General features: G+C 42.5%; 1 protein-coding gene across 1 annotated transcript in view; it reads right to left on the minus strand.

Annotated features, from left to right (window-relative positions):
• Window positions 1-10,375: 10,375 nt before the first annotated feature.
• OLFM4 (olfactomedin 4) overlaps window positions 10,376-21,160 on the minus strand; it is a 32,043-nt gene continuing 21,258 nt past the window's right edge. The window contains exons 6-7 of the mRNA XM_080577009.1: window positions 20,550-20,703; window positions 10,376-12,559 (exon numbers count right to left, since the gene is read on the minus strand). Coding sequence (XP_080433135.1) covers window positions 11,766-12,559; window positions 20,550-20,703 — 948 coding nt within the window. The 3' untranslated portion in view covers window positions 10,376-11,765. The remainder of the gene's footprint in view (window positions 12,560-20,549; window positions 20,704-21,160) is intronic.

Consider the following 21,160-nt stretch of genomic DNA (forward strand, 5'->3'; position numbering starts at 1 on the left):
GTGCAGGCTACACTAAAAAATGAATGAAAAAAAAGATTAGATTCTGTGAGATCCTTCCTTGCAGGAACAATGTATTGTAAAGCAGATTTGCTTCATTTCCTTCAAAATCCCTCAGATAATGCAGGACAACGCTTTTCAATAGTTCCCACTATATGCACTGCGTGTCTAAGTAAATGGGAACATGGTACACTTCAGAAATCATTGTAAAGAATTACTGTTTATCTGGATAAGGAAGGGTAGTCTTGGGACCTGATTATGCCTCCTGATCCAAATACATTGAAAACTCTGTTCTCATTTTCACATTCCTCAAGTAGCAAAACTTGACATCTGTGCAAAAACTGTCCTGCTGAACAAAAAAATATGGCTGCTGGTGCAACTAAAAGGGCTGGAGTTTGTTGTTAATGAAACTTTCACCACATTTTTATCTGTCTTTCAGAGGAGTTTGTGGTTATTGTTTTTTTAAAGTTCCCACAGGAAAACTCGGTGGTTTTATCTGCACTTTGAGGGTCATGTAAAAGGTTGGGGCATGTTTGAATGCCGAAGAAATTATTCAGAATGCAGATTTCTAAACGAGAGTGATTATTTACTCAGAACAATTGAGCCTGGGCGTAAAAGCCAGGAAGCACATATACAGCGAGAGGGCTAGATGCCAGCTCTACGTGCTCACTGCCTATCTGGGTTTCTGAGCAGCCGTATCTCTTGGCCAGTGACATTAATGAGGGTTGAGGATTTTCATCATCTCACAGGCTCCAACTGCTGCAGGGCTGTTTGCAACAACCGTCCTGGGGTCTGCATGCTTGCCATAGTTCATGGAAATACGGCAGAGGGGATATATCACCTTGCACCTGGACCTCTGCTCTAGCCTGAAATGCATGGTACTGGTTCTGATTGCTGTTATATCTCTTTAACACTAGAGCTGCCACAGTCACAGTTATCTTGCATGACTTGACGGTATCCTGGCAACAATCTTCGTTAAAGGACGATAACACCGAATTTTCCTAAACAGCCTTCCCATCCTGTATAACCTCAAACACATGCACAGAACACGTCTGCTATCTCCCTGCAAGATTTGTATCTGTTTCATGTAGAGAAATGCTAAAGTCAATCATTTGGTCATTTGTGTAGTGAAATCAGTTGTCAGCTGTAGTGCAGAGCAGGCTGCGAGACGTGCTGATACCATTATGCACAAAGAGCAGGTATTGAAACGATGTAGCATTCAGCTCTGCCTCCTAGAGATTCCCCACTGCACAAAGCAGAGTAATATAATTGTTAAGAATGGAGGGATACATTTTCAGAGTGCTTGGCTCAGCAGTTTTTTTTCCTGACTCTGATTAAAGTTAATGGGAGTTGTGCAGCTGAAACCCATGGATTGCAAATGGCTTGATGACACAATACAGCTGCAAATGAATGCAGGACTGTGAAGAGTCAGGTACAAAATGGCAATTTTTGCTCCGTTTAACCGTCTTCTCTTTTCCAGCTCTCAGCACATTAACCACTTCTCTGCTGATCATGCCTGCAATGTCTAAAAGCAAGTGGTGCTCTTTGGAGCACCCTCTTTCAACAGTAAATACAGTTACTGGTACCTGTGGTAAAACCTATCTTGTGTTTTGTGCCCTGAAGTAGTAGGTTTTACAGTCTGAGCTAATGAAGGATGGGTTTCATCCTGTTGTAGACTACTAATAAAATAATTCCTCAATGAGATACATGAAGTATTAATGCCTGGGAAGGGAATCTTCCAGAAGTGTTGCCATTAAACCCTGTTCAGTGCGTTGTTGAATTAACAGCATTTTTCACCACATGAAACTTCCACGGTTTATGGGCACACAGTACTGCCTGGCCAAAAGTACTTCACACAATTATTTTACAAGTTGTAAACACATACTATTTATTTAAAGGGAAAATGTGCTAAAAGCTTACTTAATAAAGTATTTAAGTGCCAGGAAACTTTAGTCAAGCATTATTTCTTTTGAAGACTATGAGTCCAGAAACCCAGCAGTCTGTCCACGTCCCAGTTAACAGTTCATCCCTAACTTCTTTCAAATTCAAGGCATTCAAGCACATCTTTCTGTTTTGGTAACATCCCTGTATTTACAGCTGTCACTTTTATCCTGTTAATGTCAATCTTCAGACTGCCTTGGACACACAGCTTAGGACAGCCTGTCCAATACCTCACCATGTGAGGTATTGTCAGTGGAAAAACTTGTAGCTCATGATCTCCAGATACATTTCACTCATAACTCAGTTTCCCAGGCTATGAAAAAGTATATCCATGACCTGCTTGTGTGTCACAGAAATCCCAGTGCTGGAAGCTGAAGCCAAACACCAAAAGAGCTATGCTACTAAATAACAGAGGATGAGGAACCAAGCTGGACTGCTGACCATCTACATGGTGTTTCCTCACTCCCTGGATCTGCTTTGAAACTCTCCATGTAGATTTCTTCACAACCCAGCTATAGAAGAGATGGGGAAGTTCTCACCAGTATGGACCAGTGTCAGTCTTTGCCACCTGAAATCAATTTATTTCCCTTGCAATCTAGACAGAGATAGATTTTGTTTTTTCTGAGGGTTGCAAAAACATGTTTTTGTGATCTGCTTAAGAATCCACAATACCATCTTCAGGAGGTGAATCAGTGCACTTTAAAAGCCATTGATTTACAAATCTAACTGTATTAAAATGCTTGTAGGAAAACTGTTTTGCAAAAGAAAGAAGTTCTGTGCTCATATTTCTCCATATGGAAGAAAGAAGAGGTAACACTCAATAAAATTAAAAATCAACAGAAGATCCTTCTTTAGTCTCGAGGTTCTAATGTTGTGACCATTGCCCCAGATTCTGGACATCATTCCAGAAGAACAGAACAACAAAAAAATAATTGCCATCCTTCCTGAGCCTGATTCCGTGCCTGCAGAGGTACCTTTGAATCTCTGGGCCACTTCTCTTACTGGCATTACAAGGGGAAAAGCAGAAATTAGTATGAGCTAGGGGAAAGAGAAAATACTCCTATCTCCCACAGAGAACAGTCACACAGTTAAAGCCCCAAGGCCCTCGATAAGAAGACATCAAAGAATCACTTCCAAAACATAATCTGGTTCCCAAAGATTTGCACTAAGAAATCCCTGCAGGAGCTGGTGATGCCAGAAGCAGGACCAACTCCCATTCTAGTTCCCGTCCTGTGTGGCAGGGCACAGCATGAAGCTGCACAGGCTGCACCCCAAAGTTTCTAAGGGAGTCACGTTGCTTGAAGGGAAAACACCACAGCAGTTTCCTCAAGGGGAGGAAAGCTGTGAAAGAAGTGCTTTGCAGATAAAAAGATCTTTCACAACTTACAGCTGACTTTCTCTCCTTCCCCATTTATAAAGTCACAATTTAACAGTAGTATGAGGGGCACTATTATATCTTCCCCTTCTTCACATTGAGGTTTCCATGCTAAATTATTGTTAGTGAAAGCCTCTGTGATCCACACATAAAAGACACTATATGAAGAGCTAATCATTATTATTTCCACTTAAAAGAGCCAAGCAAATCTCTTCACCCTTGAAAACACACCTAAAAGGGAAACGCAGGAAATGTTAAACCAAGGTGCATTTGATCACTCCAAACTTTTCTGAGTTCCAAAGAGCCAGCGTCTTTAACGTCACTGTTTCTTGGGGGTATTTTTCATCACAATAAAACGATTCAGCAGAGAATATTTCCATTCAAAACGTTTCAAATTGCTTTCCTGTCAAATGTATAAAAAGTCCTGCATTATGCATAAGAAGGATTTGTACCTCAGCTTTGCTAACATAAACAGTATTTCCAGCATAGGCAACTGATAGAACAGGTTAATGCTCTGGGGTTTGTTCATAATACAGATGGTAATGATTTGTGCTGCCTGTGTATGTGCTTCCCACATAAACATCAAGACCTGAGTTCTTTTATGCCTGTCTTTTGAATGCTGATCTTCCCTCACACAAGCAACGGCAGCAACCCTACACCACCTCCGTTTTTCCAGAGACTTCTTTGGCCCATCCTGATTACAGATCAGGAGATAAATAATTGAGTCACGTGTATGCATGTAAAATTAGCCAAGAACCAAGCAGGTTATCAAAGCTAGAGCCCACTGGGTAGAGCCACAGAAAGAATTCCCGTCTCTGGTTGCAGGGTGCCCAGCACAGAGGAAAGTGCCTGTTGATGTACCCACACCATGCTGAGCATGCCATGGAGTGGGCTGTCAGGTATTTCTAAGCAAGCTGGGCCATCTGTGTTGCACAGTGCTTGTGCTCAGGAAGCAAGTAGTCACATTAGCATAGCCTGCGAGCCAGGTGCTCCTGTTAGCATCATGCTAAAAGAGCTATCCTATTTTTTTCAGCCTAAAGGAGCTGTCTGTTCTGCCAAATGGAAGAGGGCAAAGAGATCTCTGCCTTTGGTCAAAGAGGCACTTGCAGCTTTACGTCCTCTCAGCGTAGGGCCAAGTGTCACTGTAAGGAGCTGCACCACAGGGCACAGACACATCCGTGGTTCCCCACGCAACCCGATAAGAGACCTGAGCTTCTAAAAGGAGGATGCAGAACAACTGACACGCTCAGACAGACAGAAAGAAATGACAAAGACTAAGATCCGCTAGTCAGTTGTTCCTACAATACTAGGAGCCATAGCCAAGCCCTGTACAATAGAGCACATGGACCTTGGCCCCCAAGACAGCACCAGCAGGGAATAACACAGGAGATGGGTGCAGGGCTTAGCTGCAGATTCCCCACCCCTCCTCTGAAAAGAAGGGCTATGAAGATGATTAGAGGACTGGAGCACCTGTCGTACGAGGACAGTCTGAGAGAACTGGGCTTGTTTAGACTGGAAAGGAAAAGATTGAGGGGAGACTTCATCAATGTCTATAAATATCTGAGGGGAGGGTGTCAAGAGGATGCAGCCAGTCTCTTTTCAGTTGTGCCCAGGGACAGAACGAGAGGCAATGGACACAAACTGAAGCACAGGAGGTTCCCGCTGAATATGAGGGAGCACTTTACTGTGAGGGTGACAGAGCACTGGAACAGGTTGCCCAGAGAGGTTGTGGAGTCTCCTTCTCCGGAGATATTCAAAACCCGCCTGGATGCCATCTTGTGCAGTGCTCTAGGTGAACCTGCTCAGCACGGGGGTTGGACCAGATGATCTGAAGTCCCTTCCAACCTTGGCCATTCTGTGATTCTGCAAAAACTGTATGACCGCAAAGGCAGGAATGCAATATTTCTGAAGCCTGATCAATAATGGCAACCTACTTCTGCTGTGTCTCTCTTATGAAAAGAAAGTCCCATGTCTTTCTGCTGTACTTTAGGCAGATTATGTGTATTTCATGCATACCATTCATGAACTTTAGGTACACCAGGCAAACCTTGGGACTGTCCATGCTCAGGGGAATTGCTTGGTCTAGAACATTAACCTCCTTTTTGCTTCTTCTCTTATTTTGTCCTTAGTGCTTTCTTTCAAAACAGATAGGGCCCAGCCCAAACAACAATACAAAAGATGGTCCCAGTTCAATAAGTTCTGCATGAGATTTGCAGGTAACTGGTACATTCTTCTTAAAGATGATGAAAAGAATTGTAGGTTGACTGAAAGACCAACACAAATTTTATAGGATTTAGAAAACATGACCTAGGAGAAAGGGGTGGGAAACTGGGATTTCTTCGCTTTATCTAGAACAGAGAAAACACCGTAGACATGTAAAAGCATTTTCCACCATGTAAATGGTTCTTATACAGATAAGAGTTAACTATGCTTTGAATCTGTTGCAGACAGAACACAAAAACATTACCAAGCTTTAGGTTAAGATAGTCCAGAGGAGGGATTATCACCAGCACACTTTTCTGAAGCCTCTGCTATTGGCCAATATTATGTACAGGATGCTGGGCAGCTGAGCCTGTGGTCTGAGCAATAACCATGCTTATCTTTTTAAATCTGCTTAATTTGCAGCAGATAAGATTTATGAAAGATTTCCTAGTTTTGAGGGTAGTTAAGTGCTTAAAGAGGCCACCTAGGGAGACTGTTAAATCTCCATTGTTAGAGGTTTTAAAGAACAGATTACACAAACATCTGTCAGGGGCAGCTCAGACCTGTGTGATCCTGCCTTCAAACAGAAGGGTGGACAAGATCTCCTGGGATCTCTGTCCAGGATTCTGCCTCTCTTCTACACAGCTCCAGCTAGAAGCTTTGTACCTGGGTGTCGTCCTGAAGTGACACTTCTGCCATGGGTGCATTCACTAGTTATATAGCAGTATTGTCCATCTCCTTCCTTCTCCAGAATAGTACATGTAACAAAGGCAGAGATGTATGTGGGATAAGGCTGGATCCCACTACTGCTTAGGAAACACAGAAGTTAAGTTTGGGAGCTGCTGTTCAGAGGACTGGCTCCGTTGCTGAGGAGAAGAAATGGTTTAAAGCCAGATTTGCCCTCATCTGTGGCCCAATGCCAAGTACAGCCCAACTGGCCTGGAGAATGTAGGCCAGTGGCAGGAGCCATTCCCTGAAGACTCAAACAGTTGCCCATGTAGCTTCCCTCACTCCATTTGCTTCCCTGTACATGGCTAACAGCTTGCAAACTGGCAGCAACCCAGGAAGCAGAGGGGAAGACAGGATTCCTGCTAGACACACACATTTGGCCTCACACGTGTTCACTTTTACAAAATGTAGCATTGTGACTCCTCAGTTCTGATCTCCCCAGACCCAGCTCTGGTACAAGCAAGTATTTTGATCTGTTAGAAGGAGAACTCCTGGTCTTGCAAAGTCACAGGTGTTTGGCACAATGAAAAGGATCGTGCTGCAAGCTCTACATGCAGTGCACCCTTGTGCTGTTGGTGTCTGGCTCTCAAAGAGCAACCATCATGCAGTCACAAAAATGCAAAGGAAGAAAGGAAAGCAATCTAATATTTACAGGCAAAGTGATCCTACCCCACAACATACAAATTTAGGGAAGCATTGTAGCTACATTATGTGCACATAACTATTGAAACACAGTTTCCAGCAGAATGTTTACACAGTTGTCGGCAAGCATATTGTTTGCCTACTTTTCAAAGCCAATTTATATGCAGCACACGTAGCAGCATGCATGAAAATTCAGACAAAAACACAGATGCATGCAACAAGCCCTGGCCAGCTATTGCTTCTGTTTATTGTTTGTTGCTCATAAGTGCCTAGGAGAGAGAAGGAAGGTAGCAGCCTGCTGTGCTAGGCACTGTACCACCTCAAACTAAGACAGGTATTTCCCTCGAGGAACATATAATCTCCATTTAAGACAAGATATGAGTATAACAGAGAGTGAGGGAGTGACATACGGGAATGAATAATAAGAGAATTTATATGTGCCAACTTCATGCTCGCATGTGCCAGCTAATTGAATACATGATGCAAATAAATACCCGTCTGCTACTGAAGGCAACAAGTTAGCTGTAATCAGTTGGCAGTTTATCAGGAGCTTCACAGAAGAAGTCGGTCTTGGTGAGAAATTTGGAGCAGCCCGGGAAAGCTGATAGATAGATTTGTCTGGAGAGGGCATTGCAGAGAAAAGTGTCAGTGTGGGTGAAAGGGAAGGGTGTGTGACAAGGGAACAAGTAGATGAAGGAGGCTGGTATCATTTAGGCAGCAAAGCAGGGAGTGCTCAGGTAATGGGGTGTCTAGGACGGAAGGATGTGAAACTCATGGAACAAAGAAAAAAGAGTTTGCATCTAACCTGGGGGGTAGGGGGGGGAGGGGTGAAGAGCTGTGAAAGGAAGGCCTGCAAAAGGCAAAAGAGGATGAATTTGTCCCTGCCCTTTGAACAAACCTGAAGGGAATGAGGCCAGTGGGTGACAGGAAAGCCTGAGTGAAAAGGATCAGAGTGAAACTTCTGCCACTGCAGCCAAAAACGATGCCTAAGAAATGGTATGGAGTCACCAAATCAGTAGCAAGTGGTGCTGGGAAATAAGAGATGAGGACTTCTCCACGCTGAAGGAGGAAAGAGGGAAGAAAACATCTCCAGACAAAGCAGGAATAACGCTATCTACAGGAGAGGCAGCACCTGAGACAGAGAGTGAAGCATGCCCAAGGTCACACGTAATGGCCAGTTCAAGAGCATACTTCAATTTTAACAGCTAGCTATTGAACCACCGTCACCCAGGTTTCAAAAGGACAAGTTTAAGGGAAGCAGTGAAAAGATGTATTACTCCTTTTCATGAAGGGCTCTGAATGGTTTTGCAGAAGGCACCTCCCTCCCTGCATGTGCTTGTTGCACAAACTGCAGCCTTGTCCCTTGACTTAGAGGCCGAGAGTCAGGCGGTGTGAAAACCACTCATCAACAAAATTACACTGAAGTCCCTGTACTATAGTTGTCCATGTCACTGTGCAGACAGATATCCTCTCCTCCAAACTCTCTGGCAGGTACTATTTATGTTCAATATTGTTTATATTCCACAAAACCTCCACAGAGAGATGCCAAATCAATAGTCCAAGAGCTGGAATACAGTCATTTCATGCCTTTATTTTTCTATTTTTGAAATGACAGTGGTATTTCTACAACTCTGCAAAGGAGCACTGCCACCTGCCAGGGCCATGGGACCACTAACAGCCCTGACTGTCCCTTCCCAGCCCCGTAGGTCTCCCCACACCCTGCCCAGCTGTATTGGGTTTACATGGCAAGGTTTTGGTAGCTGGGGGCTGCGGGGGTGGCCTCTGTGAGCAGGGCCCAGCAGCTGCCCCATGTTAGATAAGGGCCAGTTTCAGATGGCTCCAAAGGGACCTGTTTTCTGTGAGAACATATTTAAGAAAGGGGAAAAAAAATGCTGCACAACAGCAGCTGGGAGAGAGGAGTGAGAACCAGCCCTTGCAGTCCCCAAGGTCAGTGCAGCAAGAGGGCAGGAGGTGCCCCAGGCAGGCAGCAGCAGTTCCCCTTGTGGCCTGTGGAGAGGCCCCTGGTGGAGCAGGCTGTCCCCCTGCAGCCCATGGGTCCCACACGGAGCAGATCTCCACGCTGCAGCCCGTGGAGGAGCCCCCGGTGGAGCAGGTGGATGTGGCCTGGAGGAGGCTGCGGCCCATGGAGAGCCCCCGCAGGAGCAGGCCCCGGGCCGGAGCTGCAGCCCGTGGAGAGGAGCCCACGCAGGAGCAGGGGATCTGTGGGAAGCTGCCATGAGATGCCCACTGCCCGGGGCTGGTGTCCTGCTCCTGACTGTGGTGGTGGGAGGGATCCTGCCTGCCTGGACCTGCCTTGATGTCCTTACAGCAAACCCCTATAGTGCCCAGTCCCTGGAAGGCCCTGCCACATCCTGGCACCAGCAGCCTGAGAAATATTGGGACAGGACAAAATCAAAGGATGAGCTCAGCCTTGCCCACCCTGAGCCAGCCCCTCTACACAATATATTTTAAGGTTTTCTGAGTGCAAGGATATTTCTGTTTTCCTTCTGATCCTGAGCTACCAATGTCTAATGTGATCGTATCTCATCTTCTCTGCAACAACATTATGTGGTACCCCGAAGAGACAGCTGTCACCACCATCTTCCCACCTCTGGGCCACCTAATTCAAACTCCAGCTGGAGCCCAGTGCCAGGTCACACTGGGGCTGGGACACACCACAACAGAGTATGACAGGCATCCTCAGCATCCCCACCTCCATTGCCACTGCAGAGACATCTGGCCCAGACACACTGCTTTTTCCAAAAAGGAGAAGGCCAGACCACAAGGGACCATCCATGGAAAGGACTGTGGGAATGGCAATTCTTTGCCAGAATTAGTCACACCAGATCTCTCCCTAAAAGGTGGTGAGTCGAGGAGCCTCAGGGTCTGTGCCTATGGCATTTCTTGATAAGTGGAAAGCTGCTCACCTTTCAAGACACACAGATGTAGAGGAAAAAAATATATATTTTTTTTTTCAGCATTTTTTACTTTCTTTTTCAACCAAACCCTTACTGGGGCTGTTATGGATTATTCACACAGCAGCCCTGCCTGTGCTGACTGATCAGATTACTGCACCAATGCCTCCATGGCTTTCAAATTCATTTCACAGGTTTCCAAGAAACAGATGCTGATACCTGATAACTGGCAGCACCTGGCTTCAAAACATGTCATCAGTTCATCAGCCTCTAATGTCTCAAGTAACATCCCAGCTTGGTGGAGAAATGTTACCCTAACCAGCTAACATATTTCAGTGTGGGGAAATAAAGCTCCTCTTATGTACTTGTTGACATACTGATTCACACCTTGGTGCTGTTGCTGGAGCTATTTAAGTACATGAAGCCTAAGTGAATACAATGATCCTGTTTCAAACGTTAGGTGAATCTGGCTTCCTATTGCATCCCCAGTTACCTACTTGTCACAAACAGCTTCACATGACTCTAAAACACAGCTGAGATTCTTTGAAATACTTTTTAATTAAAAGAAAACTAATCATTTGTATATGTATTTTTTATTATCAGAAGACACAAACGTGATTACATAGGTAATAGAAGAAAACAAACCACATGAACTACTTTCTTCATTACAGAGCTCTGAATTTCAGTATTTCAGCGTGTTTTCTAACATGATGAAGGTAAGACATCGATATAGTACACACACTCAAAAATTATTACACATTAGCCATTTAAAAAACAAACACCTATCCAACTAGTTTGACCAGAGTTCTGTTTTCCACAAGACCATTTACCTTGCTGTAAGACAGAATGACGCAGGGAATTAACAGGACCCTACACTAACAAGGCTCTCAGAAATCTAATTGCAGAATGGAAAAAATGTTTAATAGAGGCACATTAAAATACACACCTGTCATTCTCTGGCATTGCATGATATATACGCAATTGGCCCATAGCCAATGAGGTCAACAGAAGGATTTGAAACAGATTACAAAAGGATAAAGGAAAGAAAAAGTGTTTCTTGCACTGTACTTCCAGGAAAGTGGAGCCATGATGACAACAAAACATGGCTTGACTGCAATAAGACCATCCATAAGGCCAGGTCTATGCACAAGGAGTTGATAAGGCCAACAGAGTGGGACAGAGAGAAAGACAGCGAAAGCCACGCTGTCCGTTTGGTCCTGCAGGCACTCTGGGAAGCCACCTTGGTGTTGTGGCAGCTTTGGAGAGGACTGAGAGGCCAGGAGGCAGCCACAGGTGGGGCAGCTGCATCAGCAATGGCAGGGACAGTGAGCTCTATGCTGTCCCAGCCCAAATGCCTTCTTTTCACTCCCCATGGCACGACTTCAAACAGCAAAGTTCATTTTTACCCCCTCTCCTGAAGCCTTGAGCCAGCTTCTGCTGCATTCACCTAACAAATAGGTTGCTGTCTTCAGACTAAGTCCCATTTCCTATATTATTTTAAAGCTTCTATTAATTTCACTGAGGTCTCAATTCACTCTGACAAAGATCAGTGAAAATTCATTCTCAGTTTCTGAGTGTCTTGCCTGTGTTACAGCAGTGTATATTAGTGGTTAATTAGCTTCTCAGTCAGTGGATAGGCTGTATCCATCAATTTCTGTGAACAAAATGCACTAAATCTATGCAGTAAATCTACCCTTAGGCAGGACAATTGTAAAGCACTGAGCACCAATAAACACCAATCAAAACCTGAAGAGCCCAGTATTGCCAAACACTGCTGCCAATAATACAACTGATCAGAGCAGGCAATTTTTAAGGACAGTAATTAAAGTAATATATGTAACACCCACAAATACAGTACCTCAGACTAGACGAACCATAAAGTGGTGATAGCGTTGTCTAAAGGTATATCAGATCTCTTGTTTTAGTTGCTGCCAGTTCTATCAAATGTTTGTGTCATTGATGTACTAATGCTGAAATGTTATGTCATATCTTAGAAGGTAACCATCATTGTAAACATACAGTTTCTGATCTGTGGGGCTATAAGAAATACCCTGGATTGTATCTAACTTTTTATCCATGATGATACTAACACGACCTTCTTGGCCAGTACTTGTGTCGTACATGTAGAAGATTTCCTCTTTCCTAGTGCTTACTGTCCTTGTGGCATACAGAACACCACATAGCATGAAAGCATTAGAAACAGATGGCTTGTACTGTCTTGTATGCCAAGTATTTATCACATCAAGTGTGGTCTCATTGAGTTTGCTAATCACAATGTTGCCCATGTTATTTTCTGTTGAATATAATACCCACAACCCATTTTCATCTACAGCAAAATCTATGTCTTGCCATGATACACCTGCATATGAGAAACGGTTACCGGTAATGACATCTGGAAGTGCCTTGCTCAAAACTATTTTGTCTTTTGTTATATCGTACTTCACCATGTTTGTTGAAGAATAAGCATGATAGTACATAAAATTATTATAAAGAGCAGCACCACTTCCTTCTCCATATGTTATTCTTCTTTCATACATGGATTTAAACAGCAGCAAATCATCAAAGGTCTTATAAATTCTAAAATATTCTAAGTATCTCCCATTCGTATTCAATGGTGCAACCCAATAGACTTCCTTCTCTGGGTCAGAGGGAGAGTAATCTCTACCCCAGGAACCATATTTGTAGGAAAATCCTTTCCAGTTCAGCTTTACTACATAGGGCTGGCTAACATTCAGTAGTCCACCGTGAATGCAGGTACCTGCAATCAAAGAGAAAAAAGAATAGGTTTTCCAAATGTCATCACTAAAAGAGAGGTTTTGCATAGTGTAGCCTCTACAGTGTGCTTACAAGGGATTAGCTTTATGGCAAAGCACAGACATAAATTCACAGCTTCATGTGTAAAAAGCCTCATTTGGGACCATGGTCATCAACTGGATGTCACTAAGTGTTTCAAGTTGACTTAGAAAGTTATTAAAAGAAATATATATATATATCATTACAGAACATTTTGTGAGGAAAAAAAAAAAAAAGGATGGGGACATCCATCCTCAGGATTAATTTGCAGAAAGTAAGAGCTCACAGCACCTTTCCAGACAAGGGACAGATTTTTACCCATTCGATGCATGGTACACTTGGAAATCCCTTGATAAATACAATTTGAGAAGCATTTTAGGTTATTTTCTAGTTCAGTGGAACTGAGATTATTGGAGATAGGAAAGAGGAGCATCTGATTTCTGTGTATTTTGCTGAGGAGGGGAAGAAAGGAGAAACAGCAGCAGTATTTCCAGAGCCACATTTCAGATTAGCATTCTGCTGTCAGAATCACAGTTTTGCAACAGTGCCATCACAGCCACATGGTGCCTTCCACCTCAGGCCCTCAAAGAAATCTGCAAACAGTAACAATCACAGCCTAGGAAATATAGATAGATATTACTCCAAGTTTTAATTTGAAGCAGCTCTAAAGCGAATGTAATTTCAAGCTGAACTAGAACAGTTTTGTTTTCTGTACATCAACCATAAAGCCATTTTCAGGGTCATGAAAATATTCTTTTTTCTTTATTTTTTTTTCCATTTTGCTACCCAAAATGTTCTACTTTTTGCACCTAAAGAATATTTTCCATGATGTGCTACTGAGCTGGGTAGAGTTTGTTCCACATTTACTAGGAAAAAACAACAAAGTAGAATGAACATTCAATGACGATGAACAGTATTTGGAACAAAAATGTCCAAATGATATTATACACAAGAAATGCTTTCCCTTTACTCATAGTGAACATCAGTGACATTGGTTTCCTGATAAATTCTGACCACCATAAGTCACTAGTGAAAAAAATCCTCTAGACAGAAATGCCCATACACCTTCAATGAGTCTGAAGCTTCCACAGGCAAAAACAGTACACTTTTCTTCAAGTGTAAAAGCATTAGCTTTTGGTATGACTGCCACAGAAGGGTCCCAGACTTTTCATTGTAAGGATGTGTCCACTTGTAGTAATGGAGGCAGAGATATCAAGTGACTGGCATTAGCTCACAAGCTTAGTGGTACTCTGAGGTTTCCCAATTCAGTGAGGCGTTCCAGCCACCCAGCTGCCTTCCTTCTTAAAGATGAAGTATAACCTGAACAGACCCAAGTCTCACATGTCAGTTAACCAACAAATTAACAGCAACAACTTTTTGGTGTTAATAATGCCTCACAGCACAGGAACTCCATGTACCACCAGCTATGGTGTCAGTGACAAAAGTCAAACTTAACTTTTGAGATTTGAATACTTTTTGTAGGTAGCATCATGATTGTTTACCATCTGTATGAGAAGACCAGATGGTTATAAACTCAGTCTTATGAAGGAATATATAGCATATAAATAAGCCATGTCTTAGCACAAAGAAGACAGAGGAATAACAGGGAGAAAATTTACCTTTTGCCATCAAAGCTGCCCATCCTTAAGAAAGGCTGGAGCACACTCATGGAAATGAATTGAAAAACACTTAAAAACACTGCTAGGAAAAACCTAGGAGGTATCTTGTGTTCAAATGCATCTTAGTCTTATCCCACAAGTAGAAATGTGGAGAGAGACTAATCTGAGACACTCTCCTTTGGAAAACACTGGGAAACAAGATATTTTGTGTGAAGTAGACTGTTGCAAATGTAAAATGTAAAAAAAAAAAAATGTAAATGCAAATGTAAAATGTAAAAAAAAAAAAAAACTTCTTTTTAAGAGGTAGGGAAAGGTGCCCTGCCTCTGGAACAACAAAATTTGTGGTCTGAACATTAGAAACATCCAAGAAAGAGGGTAAGATTTGTGTGTCAATGTGTAAAATCAATTTGGGCAGTGAAGCTCTCCATGTCTCCTCCTTTCTCGAAATGTGGTATTTATCTCCTTCCACAATGTAACATCCTCACCCCTCAGAGTCTTGTACTCTCTTGTGCTAATGAGCTAGGGGAAATGTGATTCACCTGCAGCCTCCTCTCAGCCTCTCTGAGGAAGGTGGGGAGCATCTTTATGTTAAATATAAATCACTGTGCAGAACTAAACCCCTGTGTCTCCAGGCCACATTGGCAACTCCCTTGGGGTCAGTAATCCCTGTGGGAGCAGCTCTGCATGACTTGAGAGGGTGACACAAGTCATGAACAACCCTGTGTCCTCACTCAGTCCATTTTCTGTCCTGAGATTCTCTCAAGTAAAACATGTGACAGCCCCAGTTGAGCACTTCTTCATGCCACCAAAAATCACAGCAAGTCAGCTTTCCTGGCCGTGGGAAGACAAGCATTCAGGCATGCACTTAAGTGCTTCACAAAGGATGAGACTCTGGAGCAGAAAGCTCTTTCCAAACACAGCACACAAGGAAGGCACTGCTGTACGGATAGCCGGGCTGCATCTTATGAAATGGCACATGGCATGGCTAGCAACATGGCTTCAGCACTTGGCACAAATACTGATGTTTGGAGGTGCCCATACCTCAGCTCATGCAAGGGCAGAAAACTAAGGCAGATAGTGCAAAATGGCTTGCAGCCTGCCAGCTCCATAAATCAATTTGGACTGTGTTTTTCTTATATCTCTATTATGTATTGTTATCTCTAGCATGAGGGCTTCTTTTAAGCTGGTGACATATTGAATATATTACTGTGCTTAAATCACAATAAACTTATATCAGAATTAAATGGTTATTAAATGCTCAAAAACTCTTGATTTGTTTAGAAAAATATAGCACCAAAGCTTGCAGGTACTGAAGCACGGCTAAGCTCATCTATATGCGACCTCAAATAATTTTTCATGTCATTAAGCAGAACACAATTCCAGATTTATTTTAATAATTCATACATTGTTTCATAAATAAAAAACAAACGTGTGTTCAGCAGAGAGACCTTTTTTTACAAAAGAAATAGTAAAGTATTATTTCTCCCCTTAAAGAGATCTCTCTGCTGAACACTTGTTTGGTTTTTATTTATGAAACAATGAATTATTAAAATAAAGTTAGAAGCGTGTTCTCTTTTAATGACATCAAAAATTGTCTGAGGTTTCTATATAGTATATGCTTGATTTTGAAAACTCTCCCAGATATTTTTTTTTTAACAAAAAACTCTGTGGTAGTCAAGGGGTGATCTGCCTTCTGCACAAGTTCAGAAGAACTCAATGTTGTTTATTTAATCTAAACTTGCCTCTGTCTGGATCTTGTGGGGAAAAAGATGCACAAAGGAAACAAAGTGTCATGTAATTTTGTAAATATTAGAAGGTACTTGAAATATATCCATATGCATTATTCAAACTTTCAAGTTTTTAACACCTTTTTCCACTGTTTTGGGCCACTGATCAATTAAGTCCTGGTATTTTTGCCTTCCCTTGTTTAATGTTTTTGTAGCAAATAGGGGAGAGGAGGACTGATGCAGATACATAGACACACAGGTCTCTTCTTCTCCCTGCATAAAGCACTTGTATCTCAGCCCTGTTGTTTACTAATGCTTCTGATCCATCAGAAAAGGAGCTGGCACTCAGGTGTCACGACTGAAAAGAGCCTGACTTCCTTGGCTGATGGGTTGGAGAACCGAGCATGAGATGCATCCCCTTAGGTCTCACTTCACCTGTTTCACTCTGAAGCACTCACCAAGCACATCTGCTTCTCACTCCACAATACAGGTGCCAAAAAAATCCAGCAAGTAGCTGTATCTGATTTCAGAAGAGAAGGGACCACAGTTCACCTTTGCAGGTGAAGATCACAAACAAGGTAGCACCCACATTAAAGGGAACTCCCATGAGGGGCACAGAAACCAACAGCAGGCTGGTGCTGCACACTCACATGCACCCCACTGCATCCAGATGTGCACCCTCCTCTCCCATCTGCATCCAGATGTGCGAGCTGTTACCAGCCTTGCTATAGCTTGAGACACAAGAGACAGAGCAGCACAGGGAAAAACTTATCTTTGCTCCTACCGTCTCACTAGCAGGAAGACCCACACAGACAGTCTTCAGTCTCCTTCAGTATCACTGGGCATGGGCACAGACTGATGGAGCTGCGATCAGAGTAGGCTTACGTCTGCAACATCTAAAAGGGGATGGGCTGGAAGGCTTAAGTTCTTCTGACTTGCCTTCAGGCAGCTAAAAGTTCAAGTGCCTTTATAACCAGCAGAGAAATGCATGTGTCTCCGGGGGCAGTTCAGGCAGTCTTGGAGAGGGGGCACTGGCCAACTCCCTTCAGGTGCCTGTAGGCATCAGTCTCTTTCTGTATGGACATATCCATTTCAGAACACAATCCAAGACACCCCCAAAAAACAGACATCTTGAATAGGTAGGAGGTAAAGTTTAAGGTAAAAGTGAAATTGTTGTAAGACTCCACTCCAGTATGAGAGTCTGAGTTTCAGCATTAGGCTACATCAAGTCTTCCTCCTGCTGAGACCTATTCACCAGTAACTTGAAATTATTAATTTCTAAATGTACAAAACCTGGGAAAAAAAATTTACTCTTTTTCTACCTTTTTTTTCTCTTTTTTCTTTTTTTTCCTTTGAGAGTTCATCTGACTCACTTCTCCTTGCTGCCTCTCTCAGATCATTTCAGTGAGATGTGACAAAGAATCTGCTGCTGAATCCTCAAAGAACCATCATGGGGTCCTTTTCTCTCTACACTTGTCCTGACGCAGTGAGATGAAATCAGTACAAAAGAAAAACAAATGGATAAATATTTCTTCCTACTTATGTGGTGAGGAAAGAGATAGTGGGAAGTGCTGCAGATAAGAAAGTTAGTGATGATGACGAGGATGAGTAACTACATATTTGCTGACCCCATCTCAGTCACACAGACACCCACCTCTCCAGTTGGAGGGCACAGCAAATGGAGACCAGCGATTTTCAGATACTTTGTTTGAGAAAAAGGGCCTGCTCTGAGAATACAGCAGCAAAAGCCTTAGGGGACAGAGTCAGAGGGGCTGCATAGTACAGTACTGTGAAGCAAGAAGCTTTAATTAAACTTGCCTTTAGACTCATGGTCTTAGACAGCTTGGGGATTATCCAAGCTCTCTCTGATTCATATTGCCTACCCAAAATATGCAGGAGAGAGGAAGAAGGGAGAAAGAAAATGCAGTCTGAAAACAGGACAAAGAGTCAGTTTAATACAAACGTTATAAATATAATATGAACTAAAAGCAGGGCAAGGCCAAATGGTTTGGCAGGAATTCAAGGCATTCAAGCTTGCAGAGAAAACGTATGGAAATTGTGTTCAAATGCACAAATGAGCACAGAGGCCTAGGTGTGAGCATCCATGCAAAGCCTCGAAAATGACCATCTAGAAAATGTAGCTGTCTCACATACTTACTCCATCTCCCCAGACAATAACATTGTCCTACTACTTGTTTTCAGACACAGTCTGCAGTACGTGTAATTGCTCTACAAAGTTCTCTGCCCAGAGAAGGATATTTGCTCCCCATCAGGCACAGGAAGTCACGGTATGCCAATCCTGCAAGGATCAGCAGGCATCTGAGCCTATGTAACACCCAGATTATCTGTATAACTGGCTTCTCCAACTGTCAGGAAACTTGCCAGCCCTCCGCAAGTGCTCTGCCAGTCCCTTGTGCTAGCCTCAGGGACCACCGTCACCCCAGAGGTGACCATGACAATACACCTACATCCATCTTCCAAGCCCTCTAGGCCTTCTGTTTCTGGAGGCATGAGATAAACTCACAGACAACACTGGAAGATGTCTTCAGATGATGTCAGTTGTGATAATTCACAGGAAGTCAATAGAGGTAGTTCATACCACCCGGGGTTTTGGCCTTCTAGATTATTTTGTGCTCTGTGGTTCCCACACAATGCTGAGCTGTACCTGAACTAGCTGACACACCAGTAAGGAACAAGGCAATGCTCAAGCAATACCAATCTGATCCCAGATAAACTCTGTCCATCTCATCACCATGCCCTGACAAGCAATGCTAAATAATTCTACTACAGTCACAACCCTGTGCAGTTACATTTACCCCATCCCAGAGATATTGTCCTGCTCTTGGCATGACTTGCCTATCCCCACATGGAGCTGCACCATGAAGGGCAGACCTCCTTCTCCCACTCTGTGAAAGCTCCTATGTTCCACAGACTCTCACAACAACCACCCAGGCATGAAAGCAGCTCCTTCCTCCATCACTAATGGAAGGGCACAGCATTCTTGTTCCAGAGCTCTGTACGTTCCCACCGAAACAAAGACTTGCGGTAGGCTTGAAGAGAAAGTTGTTTCTTTCCACACACCAACACTCTCAATAAATCAATGAGTTGCCCTTCAAATACTTTTAAAACATTGCTTTTTTTTTCTTTTTTTTTGTGTGTGTGTGTGTGTGGTTTGCTGTTTTGTGGGTTTGTTTTTTTTGGTGTTTTTTTTGTTGTTGTTGTTTGTTTTGTTTTGCTTTTTTTTTTTTTTTTAATTGAAGCATTTTAAACCTTTCTTGAGGAGCTGAGAAGGGCCTTGAAATTTTGCAATGCAGGTCTTTGTTTCAGCTTTTTCTCCCACCTGATCCCTAGACAAGGTGTTGCTTGCACATCCTGTCAGAGCATTGGAGCAGCTGCCTGCACCATCATGAAGCCCTGAGGAGATCAAAATAGGAACGGCTGCTAACCCAAGGAAAGCTTGTCTTTCTACCAGTCGTTGCCTCTCAAATTTTCAGTGAGACACCTGAACTAAGCTGACCCAAAGATGATGAGAGGTAAATGCTTGTAGGTGCAAATCTGTGCTCCCTGGAAGCCAGACAGCATGCCTTGTTTTTTTATGGGTTCCTTTACATTTAATCTTGTTGATTACTAGCCAGCTTATGTGAAAAAGTAGGATTCTTCCCCCGACTACTGTATACAATAGAGTTCTTCCTTTTTTATAATGCTCTGTCAATAGAAACCCCCTTTGTATAAATTACTCAAGGGTTCAACTTTGTCCAATAAATCCTACCATCTGTAAGCAAGTGGGAAACTTGACCCAGCATAACTAAACAAGTGTTTCCTAAACATTTTCCTCCAGTTTATCATCCTTGACTCAAAATTTCTCAGACTACAATTCATTTGCAACAAGATTTTTCAAACTGAGCACACCATCGAGAGAAAAATTATTCCAGTTGTAAACTAATTGCCACATGCCCTGTGACAATTTCTACTTTTATTATGAACTGCACTCTGGGAACCACCGATCTAAGCTCCTGGACATAACCTTTCCTATTTTAAAAACGGGTAAAATCCTAGTTCCACTGAAATCTTTAATAAAGCTCCCACTTATTTCCCTGGGACCAGAATTTCCCCCCAGGGTTCTTGACCTTCCGATTTAGAAGAATCTTTTGCCTGCGAAGCAAAAGTAATCATCATGCAAAGCTACCTTCCTGAGTTTGCATACCAACAGCTTTAGTACATCAGTTGTTGCTCATACATTTCCCAAGCAGGATTAGAGTAAAATTGCCGTGACATAGGTCAGTTTGACAGGAACTATTAAAAATCAAAGCTGGACTGAAAAAAATGTTTCCTACATTTAAAAAAAAAAATGTTTGGAAAAAAGAGAAGGTGGGGGGAGAGACTCGCTTTTCACACTTCAGGTGAGAGGAAGTTTACAACTTTTTCCAGTTGAAAACAGCTAATGTTTCTGGAAGAGTTTGTTACCCGCCCTCGTTTTCCTTTTGAACCTGTTGAAGAAACATTAGTAGCTGTCTGCTTGATTTTTCAAAACTAAGTAGTATCATTACAATTGTTTTTAGTATCCATGTATTATTTTATTTCTCACCTGATATACAAGAGAAATGCTTACCTGGTGGGAAATAAGGGGGTACTGTTGTTTGGTTTCTGCTCTCCTCACACTCCTTCAATCGATTTTGAAGAGACACAATTTGTCGACGAATTGCAAGGATATTGTTTTTGTCCAATGATTCTAATTCATTTACTAGTATAGTCAGATTTCTGATCTAGGGTGAAAAGAAAGAAAAAAAAAAGAAGAAGAAGGAAGGAAGCGAGAATGAAAGAAAAAAAAAGTTTAAATTCCTGTTAACTTTATCTTATAGATATTTGCAGGCAGATTCGATCATATCATGGAAGATGCTACAGAACAAGTTTTAAGAAATATCCCTAAGAATAGGCCTTTTTCTGCTAGCCTTACATTTCCAGCAGAGCTTTGTGATCACAGGGAGCTGTTTTAACACTCAGTTCTGTACCATAATGCAAAATATAGTGTTATTTTATATGTAGTGTAAAAATATCCAATAAGTCTTAGGCAAGTGCAAGCAATTATATATAAGAAAGTACTTTTTCCAGTCTTGCAAAAGTATCTTCAAATTTTGTTTGCAAAGATAATGTTTTCAATCACCTACTTGATGATTTAGAGGACAATGGAGAAACTAATGATATTTCACTTTTCGTATGAAG

The sequence above is a fragment of the Anser brachyrhynchus genome, assembly GCF_964034855.1.
Source record: "Anser brachyrhynchus genome assembly, chromosome: 1".
NCBI classification, from domain to species: domain Eukaryota; kingdom Metazoa; phylum Chordata; class Aves; order Anseriformes; family Anatidae; genus Anser; species Anser brachyrhynchus.